At 34.2% G+C, this 23,580-nt stretch overlaps 3 protein-coding genes across 9 annotated transcripts; 1 reads left to right on the forward strand and 2 right to left on the reverse strand.

Annotated features, from left to right (window-relative positions):
- Positions 1-3,014: 3,014 nt before the first annotated feature.
- LOC120576961 (protein FAR1-RELATED SEQUENCE 5-like) lies at positions 3,015-5,279 on the forward strand. Its single transcript, XM_039827839.1, has one exon. It carries the CDS (start codon positions 3,015-3,017, stop codon positions 5,277-5,279), a length of 2,265 nt encoding a protein of 754 aa, XP_039683773.1.
- Positions 5,280-9,884: 4,605 nt separating this feature from the next.
- LOC25497933 (uncharacterized) lies at positions 9,885-14,831 on the reverse strand. Of its 3 annotated transcripts, none has more exons than XM_013592663.3 (3): positions 14,693-14,831; positions 14,480-14,614; positions 9,885-10,163 (listed from the first exon to the last, which is right to left on the reverse strand). In XM_013592663.3, the coding sequence occupies exons 1-3, from the start codon at positions 14,753-14,755 to the stop codon at positions 9,984-9,986; spliced, it is 378 nt and encodes a 125-aa protein (XP_013448117.1). In that variant the 5' UTR covers positions 14,756-14,831; the 3' UTR covers positions 9,885-9,983. The 3 variants fall into 3 exon arrangements, with proteins under 3 accessions (XP_013448117.1, XP_024625850.1, XP_039684231.1); XM_024770082.2 differs by having other exon boundaries at positions 9,885-10,166; XM_039828297.1 differs by lacking the exon at positions 9,885-10,163 and adding an exon at positions 13,682-14,102.
- A 1,288-nt stretch (positions 14,832-16,119) lies between these two features.
- LOC25497934 (RNA-directed DNA methylation 4) lies at positions 16,120-22,607 on the reverse strand. Of its 5 annotated transcripts, none has more exons than XM_024769491.2 (13): positions 22,447-22,607; positions 22,261-22,332; positions 21,649-21,735; positions 20,007-20,120; positions 19,832-19,912; positions 19,653-19,741; positions 19,396-19,467; positions 19,188-19,229; positions 17,719-17,870; positions 17,519-17,634; positions 17,142-17,223; positions 16,910-17,061; positions 16,120-16,821 (listed from the first exon to the last, which is right to left on the reverse strand). In XM_024769491.2, the coding sequence occupies exons 1-13, from the start codon at positions 22,493-22,495 to the stop codon at positions 16,550-16,552; spliced, it is 1,380 nt and encodes a 459-aa protein (XP_024625259.1). In that variant the 5' UTR covers positions 22,496-22,607; the 3' UTR covers positions 16,120-16,549. The 5 variants fall into 5 exon arrangements, with proteins under 5 accessions (XP_024625259.1, XP_024625258.1, XP_024625257.1 ...); XM_024769490.2 differs by having other exon boundaries at positions 16,197-16,821; positions 16,910-17,067; positions 19,653-19,738; XM_024769489.2 differs by having other exon boundaries at positions 16,197-16,821; positions 16,910-17,067.
- Between the last annotated feature and the right edge of the window lie 973 nt (positions 22,608-23,580).

Consider the following 23,580-nt stretch of genomic DNA (forward strand, 5'->3'; position numbering starts at 1 on the left):
TTTGATGAGGCCTTCGTGCCAAGACTATTTATGCTGTTAAATTTATTCCGCTGCGAAGTTTGAATTAATATGTTGATGATTTTTGGAAGGATAAATTGTTATTTATCTCATTGATGATTTTTAAGAAGTGTAGCATTCCGTTATGTGTTGATTACTCTGATAAATGTTATGCAATTTTTATGTTGGAAAAACGGGGTGTTACAAACAACACTTCGGATAGGATCAAAAGAAACAAATCCACAAAAGTGGAGGAAACAAACTCATTGGATTTGAATGAAGGAAAAATAAGAAATTCAATTGAATTCCTATTCTTATCACAACCACCATAAGCTAAATTTATGGGAAGTGATATTCACGAATAAAAATAATAATTACTATTATTTTTATCATTATCAAGTATTTAAAATTAAATACCACAATTTAAACACTACTAATGCGTGTGTTCTATTTTATGTGGGACCCCACACTCTATTTTTTCAATTTACACAACATTAAATCAAAGTATAATTATTTGGTGATTAATCTTCCAAATTCTATTCCAACATCACACCAATGTTCCAACAATTTCAAATATGAAATATGTCTTAATGATATTTTATTTTAAATATATTGAAATCTTAATTTAGTCTCTTAAAATTATCAAATATTAGGGTTTAGTATTGTATTGGTCCTCCTTGAGAATGATCCCAAGAGTGGTATTTATAGCTCCTTTGTGGGCTGGTTACGGCGTGACTTAAGCTCCAAGCAAACTGGGTTTTAGGTCTTTTTACCTGCATGCTTCTAGATGCTGACTAAGGCGGCGCATCTGAAGGGCACGCCTAGTCCTCAAGAGCCCTTCCGGAGGGCGCCTGAGCCTTTCTAGAGGGCTTTCAGGCCCTTATGAATATATTGACGGTCCACGTCCCCCCAAGCACGAGTTTTGGGACAAGGCGAAGTGATGAATCTATAAGGGTTGATCATAAATTATCTCATGCTTTCGGATGTTTGTGAAGGATGGTGTCCTTTGGAATGGTATCCGGGCCCCTTTAGGGGATGTTCTAGCCTTTAGGAACGTGTTGATAGTCTAAAAATATTAAGATTCATTGGATAAATGATGTATTTTTAGTTTATAATATAAATTAAATACATCATTTATTCAATAAATTTTCATGTGAGACCAGAGGAAGTATTATTCCTATGACCAACATATTTGATCACATTGATGACAGTAACAAGTCGTTAGGAGGATTTTGAGTGGATATGGTGTGCTTATAATTTGGTCTTTGATAATGATACCATGACTTTGAGAGATATAGACGATGGGTCTTTAAGCTACAACACTAGGTAGCAAACAAGATTAGAGAGAGGGTCGCAACATCTAGGCCTTCAAGCTCTATTGTAAAGGGCAATGGATATGAAGTTGACAATGAGGCAAAAAATGATGAAGACTAAAGACACAGAGTAGGGATCTGCAACTTAAGTATAGTGGGAAACAAATAAATAAGAGACATTATCCTTAAAATAAAAAAAACATAAACCTTAAAAAGAATGATCAATGATCGAACATTCCTATTCAGGATAACTTTTATTTAAAGTTTGTGTCAAAAAAAAGCAACCTTTGTTAGTATTTAACGGTATGTTTTGGATTAGCATATGACTTTTTTTTTTTTTTTTTAACCTCGAGTGTCTAAGAAAGGGGGTCTCAGTAAAATTAGAATGAGTAATGTTGTTATTTGGATCGTTTGGGCGTCACGGAACGACCTTATTTTTGCTGGTGGTTTACTCCGTGAGGAACTTATGGTGGATAGAGTTAAACTCTTAGCTTGAAAGTGGTTCCTGGCTAAGTGTCCTGCCAGTCCCTGCTCTCTCTATGAGTGGGAGGTGCAGCTCGTCCTGTGTTTGAGTCGGTAGGGGTTTGTGGTAGTTGGTTACTTGGGGCTGCCGGTTTGGGGTGGGTGGGGTCGTATCTCCCATTCCTTTCCGGTGTTGCCTTGGGGTTTTTCTTGTTGTTCTTTGTGCTTGCAGGTGTTTGTTGGGCTTACTGCTTTGGTTGGCTCTCGACTTTTGGTGCCTTTTCGTTTCTTTTGGTGTTTTTGTTCTTTTAGGTGGCTTCCTCTCTTTGAGGTCGCCCTAGCCCTGCCTGTGGGGTTTTGAGGTGTTCCTTTTTGTGGAGGTTTGGTGTAGGGTCGCTTGTTGGCTCTTCTTGTGTACATTGGTTTATCTATTATATATATATATATATATATATATATATATATATATATATATATATATATATATATATATATATATGAGAAGGGATCCATTGACTCCAAGAGTAAGTCTAAACACTTACTCCAAATCATGACCATTCATTTTAATTATAATTAATGGTTGTGATTAATTCAATTTAATTGTTAGGGTGGGGTGTTTTCCTCTCTCCACAGCAGCACACGTTTATCCTCCAATACACAACAATTCACAATTATCTTTCTGACAAAACACACAGTTATCGTCATTTGTCAAATGTGTTTATCACCTCCACCTGCTACATCCATTGTTAAGCACATGCCCTTCTTTTCAATATAGAGGTAATCAACTTGCTAATTATGTTTTATTTTATATTTTATTTGTGTTGCCAATTTCTTATATAATTAGGGTTCGATGCTTTTTTTTTGTGATTCCTTTCTATTTTTTTTTTTTTTGATAGAAGCTTTTCTAGATTATTTTATTTTTGATAAATCGATGCCTTTCTATTTTGGCAATTTTTTTCTTTCTAATTTATAAAGATGATATAATTTGCTGTATATTGGTTTATGTCCTGTGCTATACTTATCGTGGGTGTTTTGCTGTGTTTTTTTTATTGTTACGTTCATGGACTGTACTAGTCCTTCAACTATAATTGGCTTTTTTTGCTTGGATCCATTTGTACTTCTTGTACATTGTGTATCGTGGTATATAACTATGTTGTTAAAATAATATATCATAATTCTGATTATTGTTTAATGATTTGAATTGACAATTATTTTTATAAAAAACAGGTGCATTAGTCAATTATGGATGGTAATGTTCCTGAAGAAGCCACACAGTCAACAAATGTGGAAATATCTGAAGAAGATATTTTAGTTGCTGCTCCTAATGTTGGTGTGGAATTAAATAGTGAACCTTGTAAGGGGATGGAATTCAAATCTGTGGAAAAGGTTAGAGAATTTTATAATTCATTTGCAAAAAGGATGGGTTTTGGAGTACGTGTTCGCTCAACTAAACCAAAGAGAGCTGTCTTTGTATGTTGTAATGAAGGTCATCATATAGTGAAAAGTTCAACAAACAAAGAAATCCAAGATGGCACAAATCAAACTAAAAGAAAGTGTTCTACTTCTCGAACTGGTTGTCTAGCCACACTTGTTGTTAAAAGAGGTACATTAGAAGGAAATTGGATTATATGTTCATTTAAGAATGATCATAACCATCCCATGGTTAGCCCTAAAAGTGTGTCTTATATGCGGTGTCATAAAAGCATGAATGGTGCTGCAAAAAGTCTTGTTGAACATTTTAAGGAAGAAGGTATACCGACAGGAAAGGTTGCTACAATGTTCAGTGAAGGGGACTTGGCTTTCTCTAATAGGGATTGTTGGAATCATGTTAGAAGTCTTCGAAGAAAAAATTTAGACGTTGGAGATGCTCAAGCTGTTTTTAATTATTGTAAACAGAAACAGGTAGAAAATTCAAACTTTTTCTATGAAATCCAATGTGATGAAGATTCTCGGATGATAAACTTTTTTTGGGTTGATGCTAGATCAAGATTAGCTTACCAACAATTTGGAGATGTAATATCTTTTGACACCACATATAAGACTAACAAGTATAGTATGCCATTTGCCCCGTTTGTTGGATTGAATAATCATTATCAATCAATTTTATTTGGTTGTGCTTTACTACAAGATGAGTCAGAACGCTCGTTTATATGGTTGTTTGAAACTTTTCTTAAGGCAATGGATGGTAAAAAGCCCAAATCTGTCATAACTGACCAGGATTTGGCTATGAAAGGTGCTTTAGCCAATGTTTTTCCAGAAACTAGACATCGCCTCTGCTTATGGCATATTAGGAAAAAATTTGCTGAAAAGTTAGCTCATGTTTATCATAAAAATTCCACTTTCAAGCGAGAATTGAAAAAATGCATTCATGTTTCACCAAGTATAGAAAGTTTTGAAGAAGACTGGAGCCGATTAATGATTGAGTACGGACTAGACAACAATGAATGGCTTCAAGGGTTATATAAAATTAGAGAATCTTGGATACCAGTTTATAATAGAAGCTGTTTTTTTGCTGGGATGAATACAAGTCAAAGAAGTGAGAGCATCAATGCGTTTTTTGATTCTTTTGTGAATGCATCTACAACATTGCAAGAATTTGTGTTGAAATTTGAAAAGGCGGTTGATAGCCGCTTAGAAGTAGAAAAAAGAGAGGATTATGAAAGTAGGCATAAAAAACGCATTTTGGCTACAGGGTCAAAACTTGAGGAGCATGCTGCGTCTATTTATTCGAGAAACATTTTTGGTAAATTTCAAGATGAGATCAGGAAGATCTACAAATTTAAAAAAAAGAAGATTAGCAAAGATGGACATAACTATGTCTATCAAGTTTCCAGTAACTACAATGCTCAAGATATGTTTTTCGTTGATATAAATTTGGACGCACAGATTGCAAAATGTGGATGTCAATTATATGAGTTTTTGGGGATATTGTGCAGGCATATACTAGTAATTTTTCAAGAAAAAGGTATCACTCAAATTCCTGACCATTTTATTTTGCAGCGTTGGACTAAAAATGCTAACAGAAGCATTGAAGTTTGTGATACGACGAGTAATTTTGATGGTCAAAATAGCACACCAAAGATATTAAGAAGGATGCATGCTCAACAAGAAGCAAAGGTATTACTTGATTTGGCTGAAGAGTCTGATGAGATATACAAATTCATTATATCTGATTTGAGGCGCACTCGTATGTCAGCCATTGCAATGAAGAAATCAAATTTAGGTATCAGTGATGGAGTTTCTCCTTTGGAATCTAGCCAAAATGTCAACCAAAATTGCTTGTCGGAGGAAGAAAGTGAACCAGAATTGACTATTAGAAATCCACGCAATGCACAAACAAAAGGGAGAAAGAAGGATGGACAGAAAAACACTCAAAATTGTAGATTCAAGAGTGGAATTGAACTGTCACATGCTCAACAAGTAGCAGTCAAAAGAAAAGCATGTCATGAGTGTGGTGAATCTGGTCACAACAGCAGAACTTGCAAGAAAAGAAATCAAAATGATTAATACTATTAGTTAATGGCATAGTGTGTTAAGAAATTATCCCTTTTGTATTGTTGGATGTTTTACTATTTTATTTTTGAATTAATACTGTTTCCAGTTTCCAATTTCCAATTTTCCAGTTTTATTTTTGAATTAATACTGTTTCCAATAAATGAAATGGAGTTGGTTATTTTAATATGTCATTGTTATTGTTATTATAAGAAAAGGAATCGATTATTGTTGTTCCCTTATTCTGGCGTGTTGCTCACTTTTTGTTGATAATAGACAGCCCTAGCACAAGTAGTATCAAAAGGGCAATAGATAGAATTACAAGAGTTCCAAAGCAGCTGAACTGAAAAGCAAAACAGCAATACATTTTTGTCGACAGTAAAACAGCAAAACTTGTAACTATTTTATGTAACTATATGACCATTAATTAATTTGTCGACAGTAAAACAGCAAAACTTGTTCCAAAGGCAGCTGAACTGAAACAGCAAAACAGCTCCCAGACCAACAAAATTTGTTAGTTTTTCAATAAACATGACATCCTATTTTATGTAACTATATGACCATTAATTAATTTTGTTCAAAGAGGTCCTAATAAACTGGTATCATTTTTGTCGACTTAAGAAAGAGATCCTAATACCATTCACATAAAACTATCATTTTTCCCTCCACTGTAACAATTCACTAACACTGTTAATCAATTGAAAACAAATGGTTTTGTATTTTCTCCCTCTTAGAATCTCTCTCCTTGTAACTTCTCTTCAGAGAAGCTTCTCCTTTCTTTTTTGCTTGTATCAGTTTTCTCCGTTAAATATTATGCTCCTCAAATATTCCACAACCACTCTTTTCGATGCACATAAACTCAATTTCTTATAAAATAACAATCAAAGGTTGTGTATCAAATAAACCCTAACTAGATTTTTTATTTTTGGAGGAACAAAAAACACAAAATTTTCATTGTGAAGAACCACCATTGATAAGTAAGGATTCAACATGTTAATAAAGAACCCTAAAATAGAAGCATGGAAGCTTTTGCAAATTGATAGAGAGAGAAGAAGAAAAGGAAGGATTATGCATGGAAGCTTTTGCAAATTGTGTATCAGAGAAACCCTAACTAGATTTTTTTTTAGGAATAAAAACACAAAGGATTCAACATATTAATAAAGAACCCTAAATTGAGAAAGAGAGAGAAGAAGAAGAAGAACGATTATGCAAATTGATAGAGTAGAAGAAAAAGAAAAGAACGATTCATATGGTGTAACTGTAATGCCGTGAACTTGAAAAGAGGAAAACACCCCACCCTAACAATTAAATTGAATTAATCACAACCATTAATTATAATTAAAATGAATGGTCATGATTTGGAGTAAGTGTTTAGACTTACTCTTGGAGTCAATGGATCCCTTCTCTATATATATATATTGCCATTCAAAAATAAAAAAGTAATGCTAACAACACTCTCTCTAATACTCACTATCTTATTGGTTTAAATCATTGTGGGTCTACACTTTGAAAATTGATCCTACACAAAGTGATGGGACATACATTGATTCCATCCGATAAAAGAGTGGATGATAGAGAGAGTGTTGAAAAGTAAGTGTTGCTAGCGTTCCTCAATTAGAATAACAGTATCCCCTCTATGTGCTACTCCTTCCGTCCCAAATTGTATGTCGCTTTGGAAAAAAAAATTGTCCTAAATTATATGTCGCTTTACAAGACCAATGAAATATTAATGTTACTTTTCCTATTATATCCTTAACTATTAATTACTCCCCATTCTTTCAATTATTTCATTTATCTTTTCCATACCATTTATTAAGGATAATTTTGTAAAACAACTCATAATTTCTCTTCCCCACACAATATTAATTACATTTCTTAATACGTGTGAAATGGCCAAAACGTCATACAATTTGGGGGGAGGGAGTACTTGACTAAAGCATTTTTGTGGTCAACCGCTACTAATTACTAATGATGAAGTGAGAGCCGAGAAGTCCATGTAACAAATACAGAGAAAATCTTAATTGATAAAAATACCGAAATTATATCTCCGTGAACTTAGCTCAGTTGGTAGGGATATTGCATTTTATATGCAGGGGCCGGAGTTCGAACCCTGAACACTCCACTTCTCCACAATTAAATTGTGTGAGCTCTATCCACTAGGCTACTAGACCAAAAAAAAAAATACCGAAATTATGAAATCAGATGTGTGATCGGGTTTAATTTTCGACTCTTTATTTATGTGGATATGGAATAATTTTGAAATTTAAAAGACCACAAGGCTTTGATACATTGACAAAATTTAATAAATGTGATGAAGAGAAGTCTTTTCCGATCTTCCACTAAGAAAGGTATCGTCACGACAACAAAATTAGCCCGGTAAACTAGTCGGGGCTCCCCATGGTTTAGTAATAGGGAGGGGATAATGTCTTTTCATCCGGGGCGGGGGTTCATTTCATTCATTATGAACTAAAAAAAAGTCTAAGGCTGATTAGTGAGGTATTAAAAACTTCGGCATTCATTCGTCTCAAAAGAAAGAGCTAGCGAACCTTACCAATTCCATTCCAATTATCTAAGACAGAGCAGGATAGCTAACTTATATAGATGCATAATACTTGTAAACAAACAGAGGTTAACAATTTGTAGCAAATTTCTTAAAAAAAAATAAAAAATTATAGTTAATATATAACCTCAATTTACAAAATAAATAGGCTAAATTGTACCGGTGGTCCTTTAAGTTATTTAATTGTAATAAATTGGTCATTTAAGTTAATTAATTGTAACAAGTTTATCTTTAAGTATTTTTCGTACCACTTAGGTCTTTCAAGTTATTTAAGTGTAACTTTTGGCCATGAATAACTTACATTTTAAAGATTTGAAATCCCCCAAATTGTTATTGTTCTGGACCACTCACACGACTACACGTGTACAATAATACGCCGCCTTCAGGCTACACACTCAAGGGAGCACGCCAACTTGCATGCGCCGTGTACCACAGGAGCACGCCTCCTTGTCGGGATCACGCTATATGTGTCCTTCCCCATCCCTAATCATACGCCGCATAACCCGGAGATGGTTATGCTTCGAGCGTGCCTATATAAGGGTGAACTTGCTTGACCCTCAAGGTACGCATCACTTTTCACAACACTTTGAGCATCAGAGTGTTAACGTGCCTGCATGCACCTTTTGTTCCACCGTAGAAGAGTCATCGTCGCCGCACCGGAAGCCGTTACCGATCATCGGAGCATTCTCTGCCGCCATTGCGACTCAACCGTTCTCACCAGACATATCAATTACAATTAAATAACTTAAAGGATCTAATTGGTATGGAAAAAATTTAAAAGGGCAGTTTATTATAATGAAACAATTAAGTTTAAGTAATTAAACTTAAAGGATCTAATGGGTATGAAAAAAACTTAAAGCCAATTTATTATAATGAAACAATTAAGTTTAAGTAATTATTTTGATCCTTAAATATTATTGATATATCATAAATAATTTTTTTAATAGCTATGTTTTCAACTCTAGACACTTGGCTAAAACAAAGTTGCTAGCAGTATCCTGACTTTTGAATTGGAGCAGGCAATTCAATGAAGTAACTTTGGAAGTTCACTAGTGCAATCTAAATATCTAATCTGTCCCTAGATTGATTGAAGCTCGTGTTAATTATTGCCAACATACACGACAAGGGTATGAACAAAACAGGTGTACAACTAGGCACCACAGAAGTTTGGTCATAGAAAAATAAAAGGATCACCCTAGCTGCACATTATTGTTATGCTACTCTGATTGATATATGAATGATTTAGGATCCTACATGATAAAGAGTCTATCATACTTGCCTGTTATGCACGTGTGAACTTGATATGGTCCCCACAGTGCAGACTATACCTCTGTATATTGAAAATGTAATGGAACTGGATCCCACGTTGTAACTGCGTTAACGCAGTACCTGCTATGGGACGTCCGATCAGAAATTAACGGTTGAGATCAAAACTATATGAAGCTGATTGTATAAATCTGAACTGTTAGATATCGCATTTTTGTGACTGAGATTGTGTACTGCGTGAAACTACGTGGAACAGTTACAGCATGCAATCCGAGTCCAAATGTAATGCACTATGAAAACTTGAATCTGAATTTTGCCGAATAAGAATTTTTAGTTACCAAGATTGTTCATTTAGTTAACAAAAACTATATTACTAATCCATTCTATATAAAATATTTAAGTCACACTAGAAAGAGATAAAATCTAAAGAGAGTGACACCCTCATTTGCAAATCAATTTTGTAACAACAAATTAGGTTAAAAATAAAGCCTAATATGATATCAGAATTTATATATTCAAAACATTCACCATATTATCTACGCAACAAGTCTAATTGTATTGGATATGAGGGTGTATTGGTAAAAATTTAAGTCTCGTGTTAGAAAGAGATACGATTCAAAATGAGTTTATTAAGTGACGTCATCATTAAACTTATATGTTGACTTTGTAAGAATGAGTTAGGTACACGATAAAAACCTTCAAAGCCATGAACAAGGTTTTTACTTTTTAGCGCTATGAAAATTGTGAATTTACTCGTGTTGTGCTAGCCAGTTTTCAGTTTCTTATCGGTAAAATTAATAAAAGTTAAAGTAATTTGCCATTGGTTCTGAATGTAGTTGCAAAAGAAAGACACAAACAAGGAATTACATTTACAAATCAAAATAGAATACTCATCAAGATTGTTCTAATAAATTTTCAAAATACAAATTTACTAAGTATCTTCCTGTCGACAAAACATCGAGCCTCTTTTCGCTTTGTTCGTATTTCCCTTTGCGAAGCTGGTACCGAAGCGTTACAGCTGAAATAGTATAAGTCTGTCCTTCAATTGTGACACTCTCTCCACATTGCAAGTTCTGCTTTAAAGAACAAAAGAAAAAAGAAATGGTATCATTATACTTGGATGCAACTGAACAATGCATTGAATCATGAGGCTAATAATAGAAGACATGACAGATGATCAAATATTGCTTTACTGAACAAGGCATGAAAAGTTTAAATGAAGAATCTACCAAAACTGTTTTGCTTTCAACACCATAAAGGCAAGGAACAAACACAACTAGGTAACCAAATGACTTGCTTCAATTTCTCATCTCATATGGACCCATAAGCATTCACTTATAATGTTGTTGTGCCATTAAGAAAAAACAAAGAACAGACACGGACACTGAACACATCAGCACTAGAAATAATTTAAGAAAAATAATTAATTGAATGTAATCTCATGTGTCAATATAGTGTCGGATCAGACACACCTTTGATCATAAGTGTCGGTGCTTCAGAGAAAATAGTAAATTCTAAAACTTATAAAATTAATATACTTTAGATTTTATTATCTTACATTATGTGTTTTAAGGTCCAACACATGGGTTGTCTTCAATTATATGCCTAGGATGCCTCTTAGAAATGATTGCATCTTTCATCACATGTTCTCATATGAAAAGACCTATACAATACACAACTTTATTCATCCATTATGCAAAGGTCAATTTTAGGAATGCATGTGAAGAACTCAAAATTTTCCTTTTACATCATATTTTCAATGAGGCATATGACATAACCTCCAAACCACTGACACTCAATCTTCCCACGAGAAGGAAAATCCAATCTACTAAGCAGAAAAGGGTTCACTAAAGAAGCCAAACAGAATATTTTTAAACTTTAATGGATAATTTCCATCACAACATAACATTAATATCAAAGACTTGTACCAAATGCAAGTCAATATTTGCAATATAATGCCTTTATAGTAGCTTTTTTTTCACACGGAGAAGTATCTTTGAATGTAGCCATACTCCCTTTATTTTAGTGCAGGACCACCAAGAGAAATGTACACCACATCTCCAACCAAAACCTTCGGCATTAGGGATATGAATCCCCTGTCTTATAGAAAGTAAATCATTGACAATTTTTCCTCTTCAATATAGTAGCTTCAGACACAAATTAGTGTTTAGTGCATCAGTTAAAATTGTTGGGACCCCTTCCCAAACCCTACGTATGTGAGAGCTTCAGTGCATCAGTTAAAATTATTTCAGGAAGGGATTCTGACTCACAGTTAAGCTCCTAATAACATTTTCAAGTCTTAAACTTCATGACATGTAATGAGAATCCAGTCCACAATCAAGGCAACTGATACAACAGAATCTCATTAGTTGGTCTTCAATGATAACTTGATGACAACATAAAATTGTTTAAGGGATAACCATAGACACGGATTTTTAGATATTTATGGGTATACACAAATTTCCATGGATAACATTTTTATTTTAAAAAATGATTTTTGTTAATTTTTTATTATAATTGCCTAAAATTTAACAACAAAATTCATTTTTCTTCTTTTTACAAAAATATAACAATATCCATATGTACAGTATTAAATTTTTATTTTTTATTAAGGAAAGATACTTGGTTTAATAATGAGTACGGGTATCTGCGAGCATAGATACCATTAAATCCGCATCAATATCCATTAAGGTATCAGCCTTGTGTCTGTGACAAAATTTATCCGCGATTGTGTACGGATTTTTTGTCATCCATAATCTAAATCCATTCTAGGTGCTTAATTATATGGTGTACCTCAGCCTTCGAGAATCTAGCACCAAAGAGCTTTACACAAGTCCATTGAACCAAAAGCATTTTTTCATATCAAATGCACAATTTGGAGATTACTCTAGCACCAGAGAGCTTTCCCTGACTTTTATGAAGTTGTACGGTTCAAAAAGTAACACTGGTGCAAAAGCAAGTGGCACATGCAATATTATAATGTCACTAGTATTCAATTCATCAGATACTTTATACAAATCCATTGAACCAAAAGCATTCTTTTCAAGGAATGTGTGAAAGACAGTATTACATTATTACTTGAAAGTGCTGGACTTGTTTAAATAATATGTTGGCAAGGCCTTTATAGGAACCTTCAAGGTTGTCCACTGGTTGCATTTTAATACTTATCAGAATATCAGAGTTATTCATGTATTAATAGGCAGTTTTTATGTTTAACCAGCATGTGTTTGGTCCGAGTACTAAGGGACTAAGACACTTCAAGCAAATGGTCAGTGATTTTTGCGTAAGGAAAAAAAATAGGTTGGGAGGGGAGAACTCATTCCAGATGCCTAATAGGTTCACCGATGGAGATTGGTCACTGTTAAACGGCGGTGGATACTTCTTACCTATAACATACTTGTACCAAAGATTAAACTATAGTTACTCCAATTCAAATATTCAAAAGAAGAGATTGTTGAGTAATCAGATATTATTGAATTTATCCTAGATATGTATTCCAAGAGAGAGATTCCATTGTTGGGTATGTAACAGAAATCTAAAAACATTTTACTTCCTTTCACTAGTAGGCAAAAGATCGGCTTTGAGGCCTTGAACATACCCAACAATGGAATCTCTCTCTTGGAATACATATCTAGGATAAATTCAATAATATCTGATTACTCAACAATATCTTCTTTTGAATATTTGAATTGGAGTAACTATAGTTTAATCTTTGGTACAAGTATGTTATAGTTACTCCAGTTCAGTCAGAAACTTCTAACATGAAAATCACATCTACCTATCAAAATACTAGATAATCAATTCTGGAAGACAGATTTTAAATCTAAATAGTAAAAAATGTCTTATCAAGTTAAGTCAATCAATATAGCTCCTCAAAAGTGAACTTATCTTAAAAATGAACAAGGTATATAACCTATAGAGCTGTGCGTTAAGATAACAATGCATTTTAGATTAAATCAGTAGGGAATATAATAATCTAGCTTGTTCATTTTAGAAACAAATTGGCTGTATGGAATGATTTAGATTTACTCATCACGTTAGGGGATGCGTGGTTGGACATGTTAATTCTATTCTAATTCTAAATTAAGACAACTGATAAGACATGTCTGTACCAGAATAAATAAATGACAAAGATCATTGATATGGCTGCAAGAAAATGATAAAGTAGCAGTATGTTCAAATCGAGATGAAATCGTGAATCTGAAAATAGCAGCATGTTCAAATTCCGCAACATAACAATGCTATAGTGCGGCTATAGCCATATCAATGATATTAGTGTTGTCAATTGTGAATCATGGAAAATAGCGGGTATGTTTAAATTCTGCTACATAACATTGCTACAACGTTTTGTACTAAATAGTGTATCGTAAACACAATAATGATGTGTCAAATTCAGCTATTCTACAACTGTTTTCTAACGATACTAAGTGATATATCACTTATGAACCACAAAATAATTCAAGATTCAAGCCATAAATCAAATGACAAAAGAGAAGATACTAGCTATACAAAGTTGACAATAGAAAGTGGGGCTACAGTGATTAGGTGGTTTAGGTAGTAATTTATAAGAATGGGTTAGAATTCAGCATAGTGAAATGAATCAGGATTCAAAATGAAATTCAGGTTCAAAATGGATACACACTAAGGATTCATATCAAAGTGGGTTCAATCCTATATTGAACAGAAATACAATTTGCATATCTTGTAAGATACTAACAACCATAATTATAGCTAATGACACAATAGTTAGGGATAACACTTGAGATTGCAATCATATTTGTATTATAGGTACAAAGTTTCTACCGTCGTTTAGCAATAACTAATCTCTGTCAGAGAACATGTTGGTAACAAAAGATATGTTTTCCGCAACTAAATTTTCTCCATACGCAAGAGTCAGAGATCAGGCCCCTATCCACTTGATTAAGGGGCCAAATCCCACAAATCAATCGTTGGTAGATTGCAATCACATCACATATATTATACACAAGAAACCATGGAAATAATATCAAACCCTACAGTCTTGTATATAAGAAAGTTAGATAGACAAAAGTTATGTATATGGTCCAAAACATTGAACTAGATAGATAAACTTTTGTTGACCCAACTTTTTCTTACATATACGACCAGAGAGAGTAACTAATATACTATGTGAGGAATGCTAGCAACACACTTTTCAACACTCTCTATAGCATCCACTCTTTTATCAGATGAAATCAATGTATGTCCCACCACTTTGTGTGGTTCTATTTTCAAAGTGTAGATACACGATAAGAGGAGTGAGTATCAGAGAGGGTGTTTAAAAGAGAGGGTTGCTAGCACTACTTATAGGTTAATAATTTGATCCAAATTGGTAATAGTGAAAAATGAATGGAATGGAATGGAGGCTTACGGGGGGAAGACAACGAACGCCAAGAGACTTGGGTGGAGGAGTAATCTCAATAACTTTATATGGGTGGATACTGTTACTACCTCGTTCTCTGTCTCTGTCTCTCTTTCTACTGCATGATACCTCAAACAACATCGTCTGCACAAGAAAGAAAGAGTGAAAAAACAAAACACCGATTAATTAATTAATTAAATAATTAAAAATAACATCAATCACCTTCTTCTTCTTGTATGATGAAGCAAGACCTATGTTCATCATGTTGGACGATGCCATTGCCATTCTCCAAGAGAGTAAAGTAAAATGAATGACAACCACAGCGTCTCAATTTTATCAAACCAGTTTATGTTGTTTTCGGTCATGTGCATTGTGGTTGCAATTTTTTTTTTTTTTTTTTTTTTTCATTGTCAAAAAAAATGATTTAATTTTTTTTTCATTTTTAGATAAATTACAATATCGACTCACATCTCACAAACATAAATTCGTTATATTGTGTAGCAAGTATGAGTTAGAAATCTCGACTCCTTCATGAGTATTTTATAAATACGAGAACTCGTACACTCATTGTTTTGAGTTTTTGAGTAAAAGTGCAATGTCTTTTCTCACTTGTGAAGTTACTCGTGTTTAATGTGATGATCACATGTGCTAGTGACTTTATAAATATGAGGACTCGTAAACTCGTTGTTTTGAGATTTTTGAGTAAAAATGCAATGTCCTTCTTGTTTGTGAGGTTACTCGTGTTTAATGTGATGATCCTACGTGCTGTGACTCAACAAATTATAATAATATTAGTATTTACCAATATTATGCAATTAAACAAAAGGTGATATGGGAGGAATGGCGCAAACGAGAATAGAAGTAGAGGAGAGTTTTTGGAGGGAATGAAGGGGAAAGAGAGCTCATTGAGGGATAAGTTTAAACACAGGTGGTTTAGGGAGAAAGACACTAACATAAAGTTTTTTCATGCAGGCTTGCAAGTCAAAAGAAGAAATCAAATCATTTCCATCAATAAAAATGGTTAGGGATTGGAAGGAGTGGACGAAGTGAAAGGAGAAATATTGAATCACTTCACATCATTTTTTCATACCATATTGCCGAAAAATCAAGGCTTAATAGAATCAACTTCGAGCAATTGTTCAACTTGGTTAATGAAAATCTAATCAATCCTTTCTCTTTTGAAAAAGTACGGAAAGCTATTTGGAGTTGCGATAGGAACAAAAATAATAATCAAGCATACGTTTGATCGTCTTTCAACCAAAGAACTTTGGACCTCCAACTCCTTAACCATTAACTCAAACCAGTTGAGTTACCCAACCCCCCAATTTAACATCACATTTATGTATGGTTCGAGGTCTTGTCTTGGTAATATTTTAGTAATGTAACAACAAATAATTGTTGCCATACGATTCAGTTCAGGCTTGGTTTCTCAAGATAAAAAAGGGGAGGAATATTTTCATGCGATTTGAATGGCATGTATTAGGTCAATTTGAAAGCAATGTAATTACAGTGTTCATTCAACATGATCGTTAGATTCAAATCATTAATTGGACAAATAACCAACCCTAATAACAGACAATTTTTGTGAATACCCATTAGAATTGAGTCTAGTTGCCTCAAATGTACCAAGTCCACAAACTAAAAGATGCTAAACATCAACAACTAAATATATAATATGCTTATAAAAAACATACATATATAATACAAATTTTTTTTTTTTGAAAGATTATAAAATCTTAAAAGCCAACAATTTTTTGCAGGAACTTATGTACAATCTGATATTTAAAAGGTTATAAAATCTTAAAAGCCAACAATTTTTTGCAGGAACTTATGTACAGTCTGATTTTTGAAAGATTATAAAATCTTAAAAGCCAACAATTTTTTTGCAGGAACTTATGTACAATCTGACGGCTTCATCGGTAAGACCACTTCCAATGTTCCTCATCCACATCCTCAGCATCATCATCATTGCCTGCACCGTGACCTTCATAATCATTAAAATCTTAGTCATACAATGGATCAGAAGCACCGCTTTAGAAAAAACATGATGTTCATCATCCACATCCTCATCATCATTGCCTACATTTTTACATCTGACAATTCATTACAAGAACTGTCATTCTTTCTTTCTTCTGATTTAGACTCAGAACCTTCTTTCGAAAACTTGGGCAAAACTTCTTCTTCCGACTTGGGCGAACCTTCTTCTTCTGAAAACTTGGGCGAACCTTCTTCTTCTGAAAACCTGGGTGAACCTTCTTCTTCTGAAAACTTGGGTGAGCCTTCTTCTTCCGAAAACTTGGGCGAATCTTCTTCTTCCGAAAACATGGCGGCACAATCATTGACTGAATTGTCTACGGTTTAATTGACAAGCGTAAATGAGTTTTCAGTCAATAGTAATCTAAATCAAGGATAAAGATGAGAAAAGACATGGGGAAATACCATTTGAGAGGTCATTTTCACAATCCGGAACATCGAAACCATAAAAAAAAGGTTCATCGTCAACTTGACACAGGGAAATGCCACTTGAGTCGTCAGTTTCATAATCCAAATTGTCAGGCCCATCATAAAAATGTTCATCATCAACTTGAACTCTGAGTCTATGATACAAAACAGTGTCAAGTAGCAAGAATATAAGAAACCATAATAAAAATGTACAGAAAAAAATACTCACAGCGGATAACAACATGAAGAATCTTCTTCAAAGATCATCTCATCCATCACAGTATAGAGGTCATAAACATAGTCCTCTGTATCTGTCACATAAGACAATGCACCATAACCATGTAAATTGAAACAGTTTAGATATAAGAGAATACATTAGCAAACACGATAATTTCAAATCATTTATAGTTGGTTAGTTGAAAGCAATAAAACATCGATAAAATGCCCCAACTTCAAAATATATTTTTCATTATTGACCCAGAAAATATGTTTGCCCAAGTATATGATCTTCTATCATGTCAATAACTTGAATAAAATAAATGCAACTTGATGAAAAAGTAGAAAGATCGGTAGTGTTTTGATGGTGGTTTGCAACTAAACAACAACCTTGTGTGGAATGAACACTTGTATCAGCTTCAATCTCTGCAGCAGCCTTAGGAATGACATCTATTAGTAAAGGCATGAAGTTAGCCAAAAGTCTTTGATCCTCCAAGCAGATATCCCTGCATTAATCACAGCATAAGTGTTTTTCTATGACATTTGTCCATATACAAAGATAACGAACAAACTTTGATGGAAATACTTACTCCTGTTGCACCTCCCTAATTTTTTCTTCACAGTCAATGCGAACAATGTCATAGAAATGGCATATTTCATGTAATGCCTTTTCAGCTGCTGTCTTCTTTATTGCAGTCCTGTTCTTCAATATTTGCTCAAAGCGAGCATCTTTAGCTGAAGACTGCAAGAAAGAATGAGGCATAAAAAAACCTCTGAAAGGAAACTCCTTATAGATATTACTTCAATGGATAAATATCACTCACTCACTCCGTCCTATTATGAGCATCATATTATATTATTTCACAAAAATTAAGAGAATCTATAAATGAAAGAAAGAGAACAATTTTTTTTTTATCAAATTAACATTAACTACACCCTCTGGTCACTATTATAAGCAAAAATCCACATTTTATGTTCATTCAATAAATGATGTATGTGGCCTATAATATAGACCACATACATTATATATTGAATGAATCTAAAAAGTACATTTTTGCTTATAATAGTTACCGGAGGGTGTATTAAGCATCGATATATTCACCATTATCATAAATGTAAAGTGGAGGTTAGTGACTTGGAAGTGATGCACATAGTATTAACAAGATGGTACAGTTGGAAAAAAGTAAAGCATATTATACTGAAAACTAAGTGACACTCATAATGGGATGGGTTAATATAGCGATGTACTACATACTCTACAACTGCCTTAAACAGAACTCCCCCAAGTCATATATAAATGAGTTTGAAAGTTTGGCTATTATAATCTTATCATCTCAGACACTGGGTTTTTTTTCTTGATAAAAGAAATGATGCACTTCTAAGTTACATGTGATTACGCGAATATATATTATCCAATAAACATAGATAAAATTTTAGTTATTTTGGAATTGAAGAACTTCGGATCATCAAGATTTGAAATAGAAGATGACTGAAACTAAACGAGCGACAATTTTTCCTATACCTTACGTTCTTTAATTTTAGATCAAGGTAAATAAAATAGAAAGTAATTAGGAGAGTCAAATGAAATGCAGTTCTACATCACAAAAAACAAAACAAAAACAAAAAAATCAAACAGTTCCAAAACCAATCATAACATTAGGTTAGAGGACTGTAAGTTTAGAGTAGTATAAAGGGATGATATAAGTAAAGAAATGATGCGAGGGCATGTCTACAGAAGAGACTTCAACACAATTTCTAACAGTATATATCGTCACCCCTTAAGAAAGAGTTAGAGTATTAATAAGTTTCCAAACATATGTGCATACATAAACAGAAAAAATAGAGAAATGCTAGCAACACACATTCTAACACACTTTCCAACACACTCTCTTCAATTGGTTAAAAATCACATGGGACCCACCAAATTTATATGGGACCCACATGATTTGGTGGGACCCATATGAATTTTAACCAATCGAAGAGAGTGTGTTGGAAAGTGTGTGTTAGAATGTGTGTTGCTAGCATTTCACGAAAAAATATATAAGGGCATGTAACAAACCTCTTTTTCTTGATTACCTTTAAACAAGAACTGGTCTTGCTTCTATGGTTATTGAAAATAGGAAATGATGAAAGACAACATGAGTAAAATGTGAAACATGTTAGCAAATAAACCATTGGGAAGAGGACAATTCATGGCTTTAAGCATGCAGCACATGTGTCTGTGCAGATGCAGGAGGGGGAAAGAAGTCAAAGAAGAGAGGGCTTACATTAACTTTTTTGAAGTTCTTTCTTTTCTCAACTTTCGACTCAGATTTAGAAGCACTTCTGGAACGAGGTTCCTGAAAAACCAAGCAATCAACAAAGTGTTATGTATTCATTTTATCAAATCATAGTGCAATGATGTTGTAAATGGAGAGCAAATTGACATGAGAGGGAAGAGTTTAATTCAAAAACAAACGCATCACAACACTCTTATATCATAGGGAGAAAGAATTGTACACTGTCATCTAGATGTGATACTAACCAGAAATGATCGCACAATATCAATAGTGACCTCAGAGCTGCTTATTGTCTTCAGATGTTGCACCAAAACCTTCTTGTTATGAAATTCTACTAAAAAGGAAAGGAGGAATTATATCGTTAGGCAGGCATGACATAAATAATAAAACAAAACCAATTGAGAGAAAAAGAAAACCAACATACTGTCTTGAGAAGAATTGGCGATTGATAGATTTCCAAAATCCAAGAGAGGACGCTTCAATGGCCTCTCATTGATTTCCAACCCTACATTGACAATGTCATGTAAAAACCACAACTACTGTTGAATGAGAATGAGATACAAAAGGAGAGTGATGAACAGAAGAAGGGAGAGCGTTACAGAAAGCATCAAGTGGAGGCTGAAAAGGTTTTCGTTTCACCCTAACGAAAACATGCTTGGATGGAGGAGCAGCTGGAGAGCTCTCAGCCACATTTGTTTCTGAGTCAGCACCAACTGGTTGGAAACAAAGACCTCTAAATGTCAGCTCTCAGCTAACACAAGGCTACTACAACAGATATATACTCCTGTCTTGTCAATTAAAATGCACACATCTTTAAAAAAACATGGAGTGTACTAATTTCTCTATGATAAAATGAACTGCATTTGCTAAAGTATCCTTATTAATATATTAAATGCCTCTGCTCTTCCGAGGTTTAGTGAAAGTCTAAAAAAGAAATCTACCGGTAAGTAAGTAGGTGTGTGACAGAAAGAAATTGAAGAGTTATCAGGGGATTGCACACATGATGAGGAGAATGAGTAAAAACCAGCTTCAGGAATTAATTGTTACAACTTAACTTACATCCCGTCATTATGACACGTGCAGCAGGGAATGGAGCCTTCTAAAGTGCCTTTAGCATTTTTTTTGTTCTGTTTTTTTTCTTTATCTAAAATTGTTTAATTTATACATCTATTCCAGAACTGATGTATCATGGATATCAGTATAAGTCATAATATATAGAGTTATTATTATTCAATAAAATTACAGTTGTGATTCTCGGTTTTAAACAATCTCCTCCTAGGATTGGATTGGCTGAACTGAATAATGATGGCAGTTGATATGATAACCTAGGGAGGGCTGGCTTTGGTCGTACTATCAGAGGTGAAGCAGGGAAGTGGAGTGTGGTTTTGTGGGTGATATTGGACTACAAATAATCTTCATATAGAATGGTGGAAATTTAAAAGGGTTTGATCATTTTTAGAATCACAGTGATAGCAGAGGATTGAGTGTAAGGCTGTGAACCTGAATCCCTCAATCCAGTTTAGCCAGTTAAATTAACGCAGCATATAAATTGTGTTTGCTATCACTATGGTGAAATAATCATTGAAATTGGTAACTAGGTTAAATGTCATAGAGAGATTTCTGCAAAGGTGGTATCTCAAGCCTCTAATAGACATAATGAACATTGTTCTTAGCAGATAGTATAGTACATAGTTAATCTAGGTAGTATCTGTTAAACAAACACATATATATCCACATTATATTATAAATCATGAACGCAATGAAACATCATATAAAAGTTCATGTGAAATGCAAGGACTCCTGGGGCATATTTTACATCAAAATCCATAAAAACATTGAACGGAAATGAGAAACCGCTAAAAATTAGGTGATGCTACTTCTTGACAACCTTAGGGTGTTTGGATAAGCTTTTAAGAGGGGACGGAAAGACTTATTTTTCTTTTCTTAAATATCTACCAAAACATAGACTAAGTCGTCCAAAACCCCCCAAACAACCCAATATACGCTTGGGGTATTGAGTCTCTACACTACTTTGTGTTAACTTAGCCATTTTAAACAAATGAAGAACTTTATAATTCTAAAAATTGCATTTTACATCTTACATCTTACATTAATAGCATACAAGAGCCAAAAAATGATTAGTTAGAACAGAAGAGTGGAACTATGAACAAGTTAAAACTGGTTGATAACACAAATAATCAACAGAACAACACAATTGAGAGAAAAAGAAAAGACACATACCGTTTTGAGAAGATGAAGAATCGGAGATGGATAGATTTCCAAAATCCAATAGAGAACGCTTGAATGGCCTCTCATTGATTTCCAACCCTACATTACCAATTAGCTGTTCAGAACCCTAATCTCCAAAACCCTCTCGATCAATCCAAACAATCATACCCATTATTTTAACAAATGTGGAACTTCATTCATATTTCCACAATTGCATTTTACTACATTTGACATTTTACCTTAATTAATAATCATATATGAGCTATGAAGCACCGACACATAGTACAATTGAATCTAATCACATTGTAGGTGTCTGGTGTCTAGAATCAGACACTTCAACACCGGTAGTAAATTAAGAAAAATGACAAAATTGAATGTAATCCCATTCAGAAGCTATGAAGCACGGATAAAAAACAGACATCGGACACGACACGGACACTGACAAGCCAACACCAACACTGATAATAATTTAAGAAAATGACATAATTCAGTGTAATTATATGTGTCGTGTCGGACACCAACGCGTGTCTGACACCGGGACACACCTAATCCTAGGAGTGTCCTTACTTAGTAGTTCAACGTGTCAGTGCAACAAAATAACAAAATGAAAAGCAGAATACATACAGTTTTGAGAGGAATCAGAGATTGACAAATTAGCAAAATCGGAGAGAGTACGTTTCAATCGCCTGTCCAAAGCTACATTGCATTGCATTGCATGCAAAAACAAGAAAAGGAAACGACTTAGTTATGATTTATGAAAATAAGAAGGGAGAGAGGGTTAGGGTTAGGGTTAGGGTTAGGGTTGCATACAGAAAGCGTGAAATGATGGTGGAAACGGAGACGAAGAGCTTTCGGTCATGCTGTTGTTGTTGCGATCGATCGAGGCTCCGCATAGAATTTCAGTTTTCAGCTTTCACAAAACTCACCACTACTCTGTGAAAACATTGGTATTGTTATTGTTATTGAGACTTTCAGACTATTTAATTAGAATTACTTTATTTATGAAATGATGATTTATTATTTCCCTATTGGAAAAGAAAAAAAAATTAATTACTTTATTTTACTTTTTCTCCCTCTATAGATCCAAAGATTGTACTCCTCCGTTCGAATTTAATTGAGCATTTTTGTTAATTTTAGGTTGACTAGGAAAAAGAGCAAATAATCACTTTTAGTTTTGACTCTCTTACTTTGCTGTCACAAAATTAGGATTAAATACAAAAAGTCTCTGACTGTGCGTGGTGTGCATGAGTTGTTACAAGGGGCAAAAGTTATGGTACATAAGGAAATCATTATGCACCGTGTATAAAGACTTCACAACCATTAGATCCAGTGTACACGTGTAATGATCCTAGGCCTCTCAGCTCGGCAAAAGTTATGGTGCATAAGGAAATCTTTATGCACCGTGCATAAAGACTTCACAACCATTAGATCTAGTGTATACGTGTAATGATCCTAGGCCTCTCAGCTCACACTTTCACAATCTGATTGCACACACTCTCATACGACTCCGACGTGCTCACTGCTGACGTGCTCACTGATCCGACGTGCTGACCCTTTATCGCCGCTCCGACGTGGTTTCACCGGCGAGGTCACGACGACGTGATTTGACCGGCGAGGTTGCACGGATTTCACTCCTTGCTCGCACTCCGACGTGATTTCTCCAGCGACATTCTGAGCTTACGGTGGTGATGGTGGATCGTACTCTGCTTGGTCTCCTTCTGAGCTTCCTATGTTGCGTCAAGGTAACATTGGTGCTGCTAAGTTAGCGCTTCAGAAGAATGGTTTTGTTGTTCCGATGTATTCTGATTCTTCTAAGGTTGCTTATGTTCTTCAAGGTAACCAAACTTTCTTGATCTAAGTTAGCGCTTCCTATTATTGTTTGTTATATACATCTGATAATTGATTCTTATTTTTATTTTTTTTCCTTCTTTTGTCTAGTGTATA

This window comes from Medicago truncatula, chromosome 7 (assembly GCF_003473485.1).
Source record: "Medicago truncatula cultivar Jemalong A17 chromosome 7, MtrunA17r5.0-ANR, whole genome shotgun sequence".
Classification (NCBI taxonomy): Eukaryota; Viridiplantae; Streptophyta; class Magnoliopsida; order Fabales; family Fabaceae; genus Medicago; species Medicago truncatula.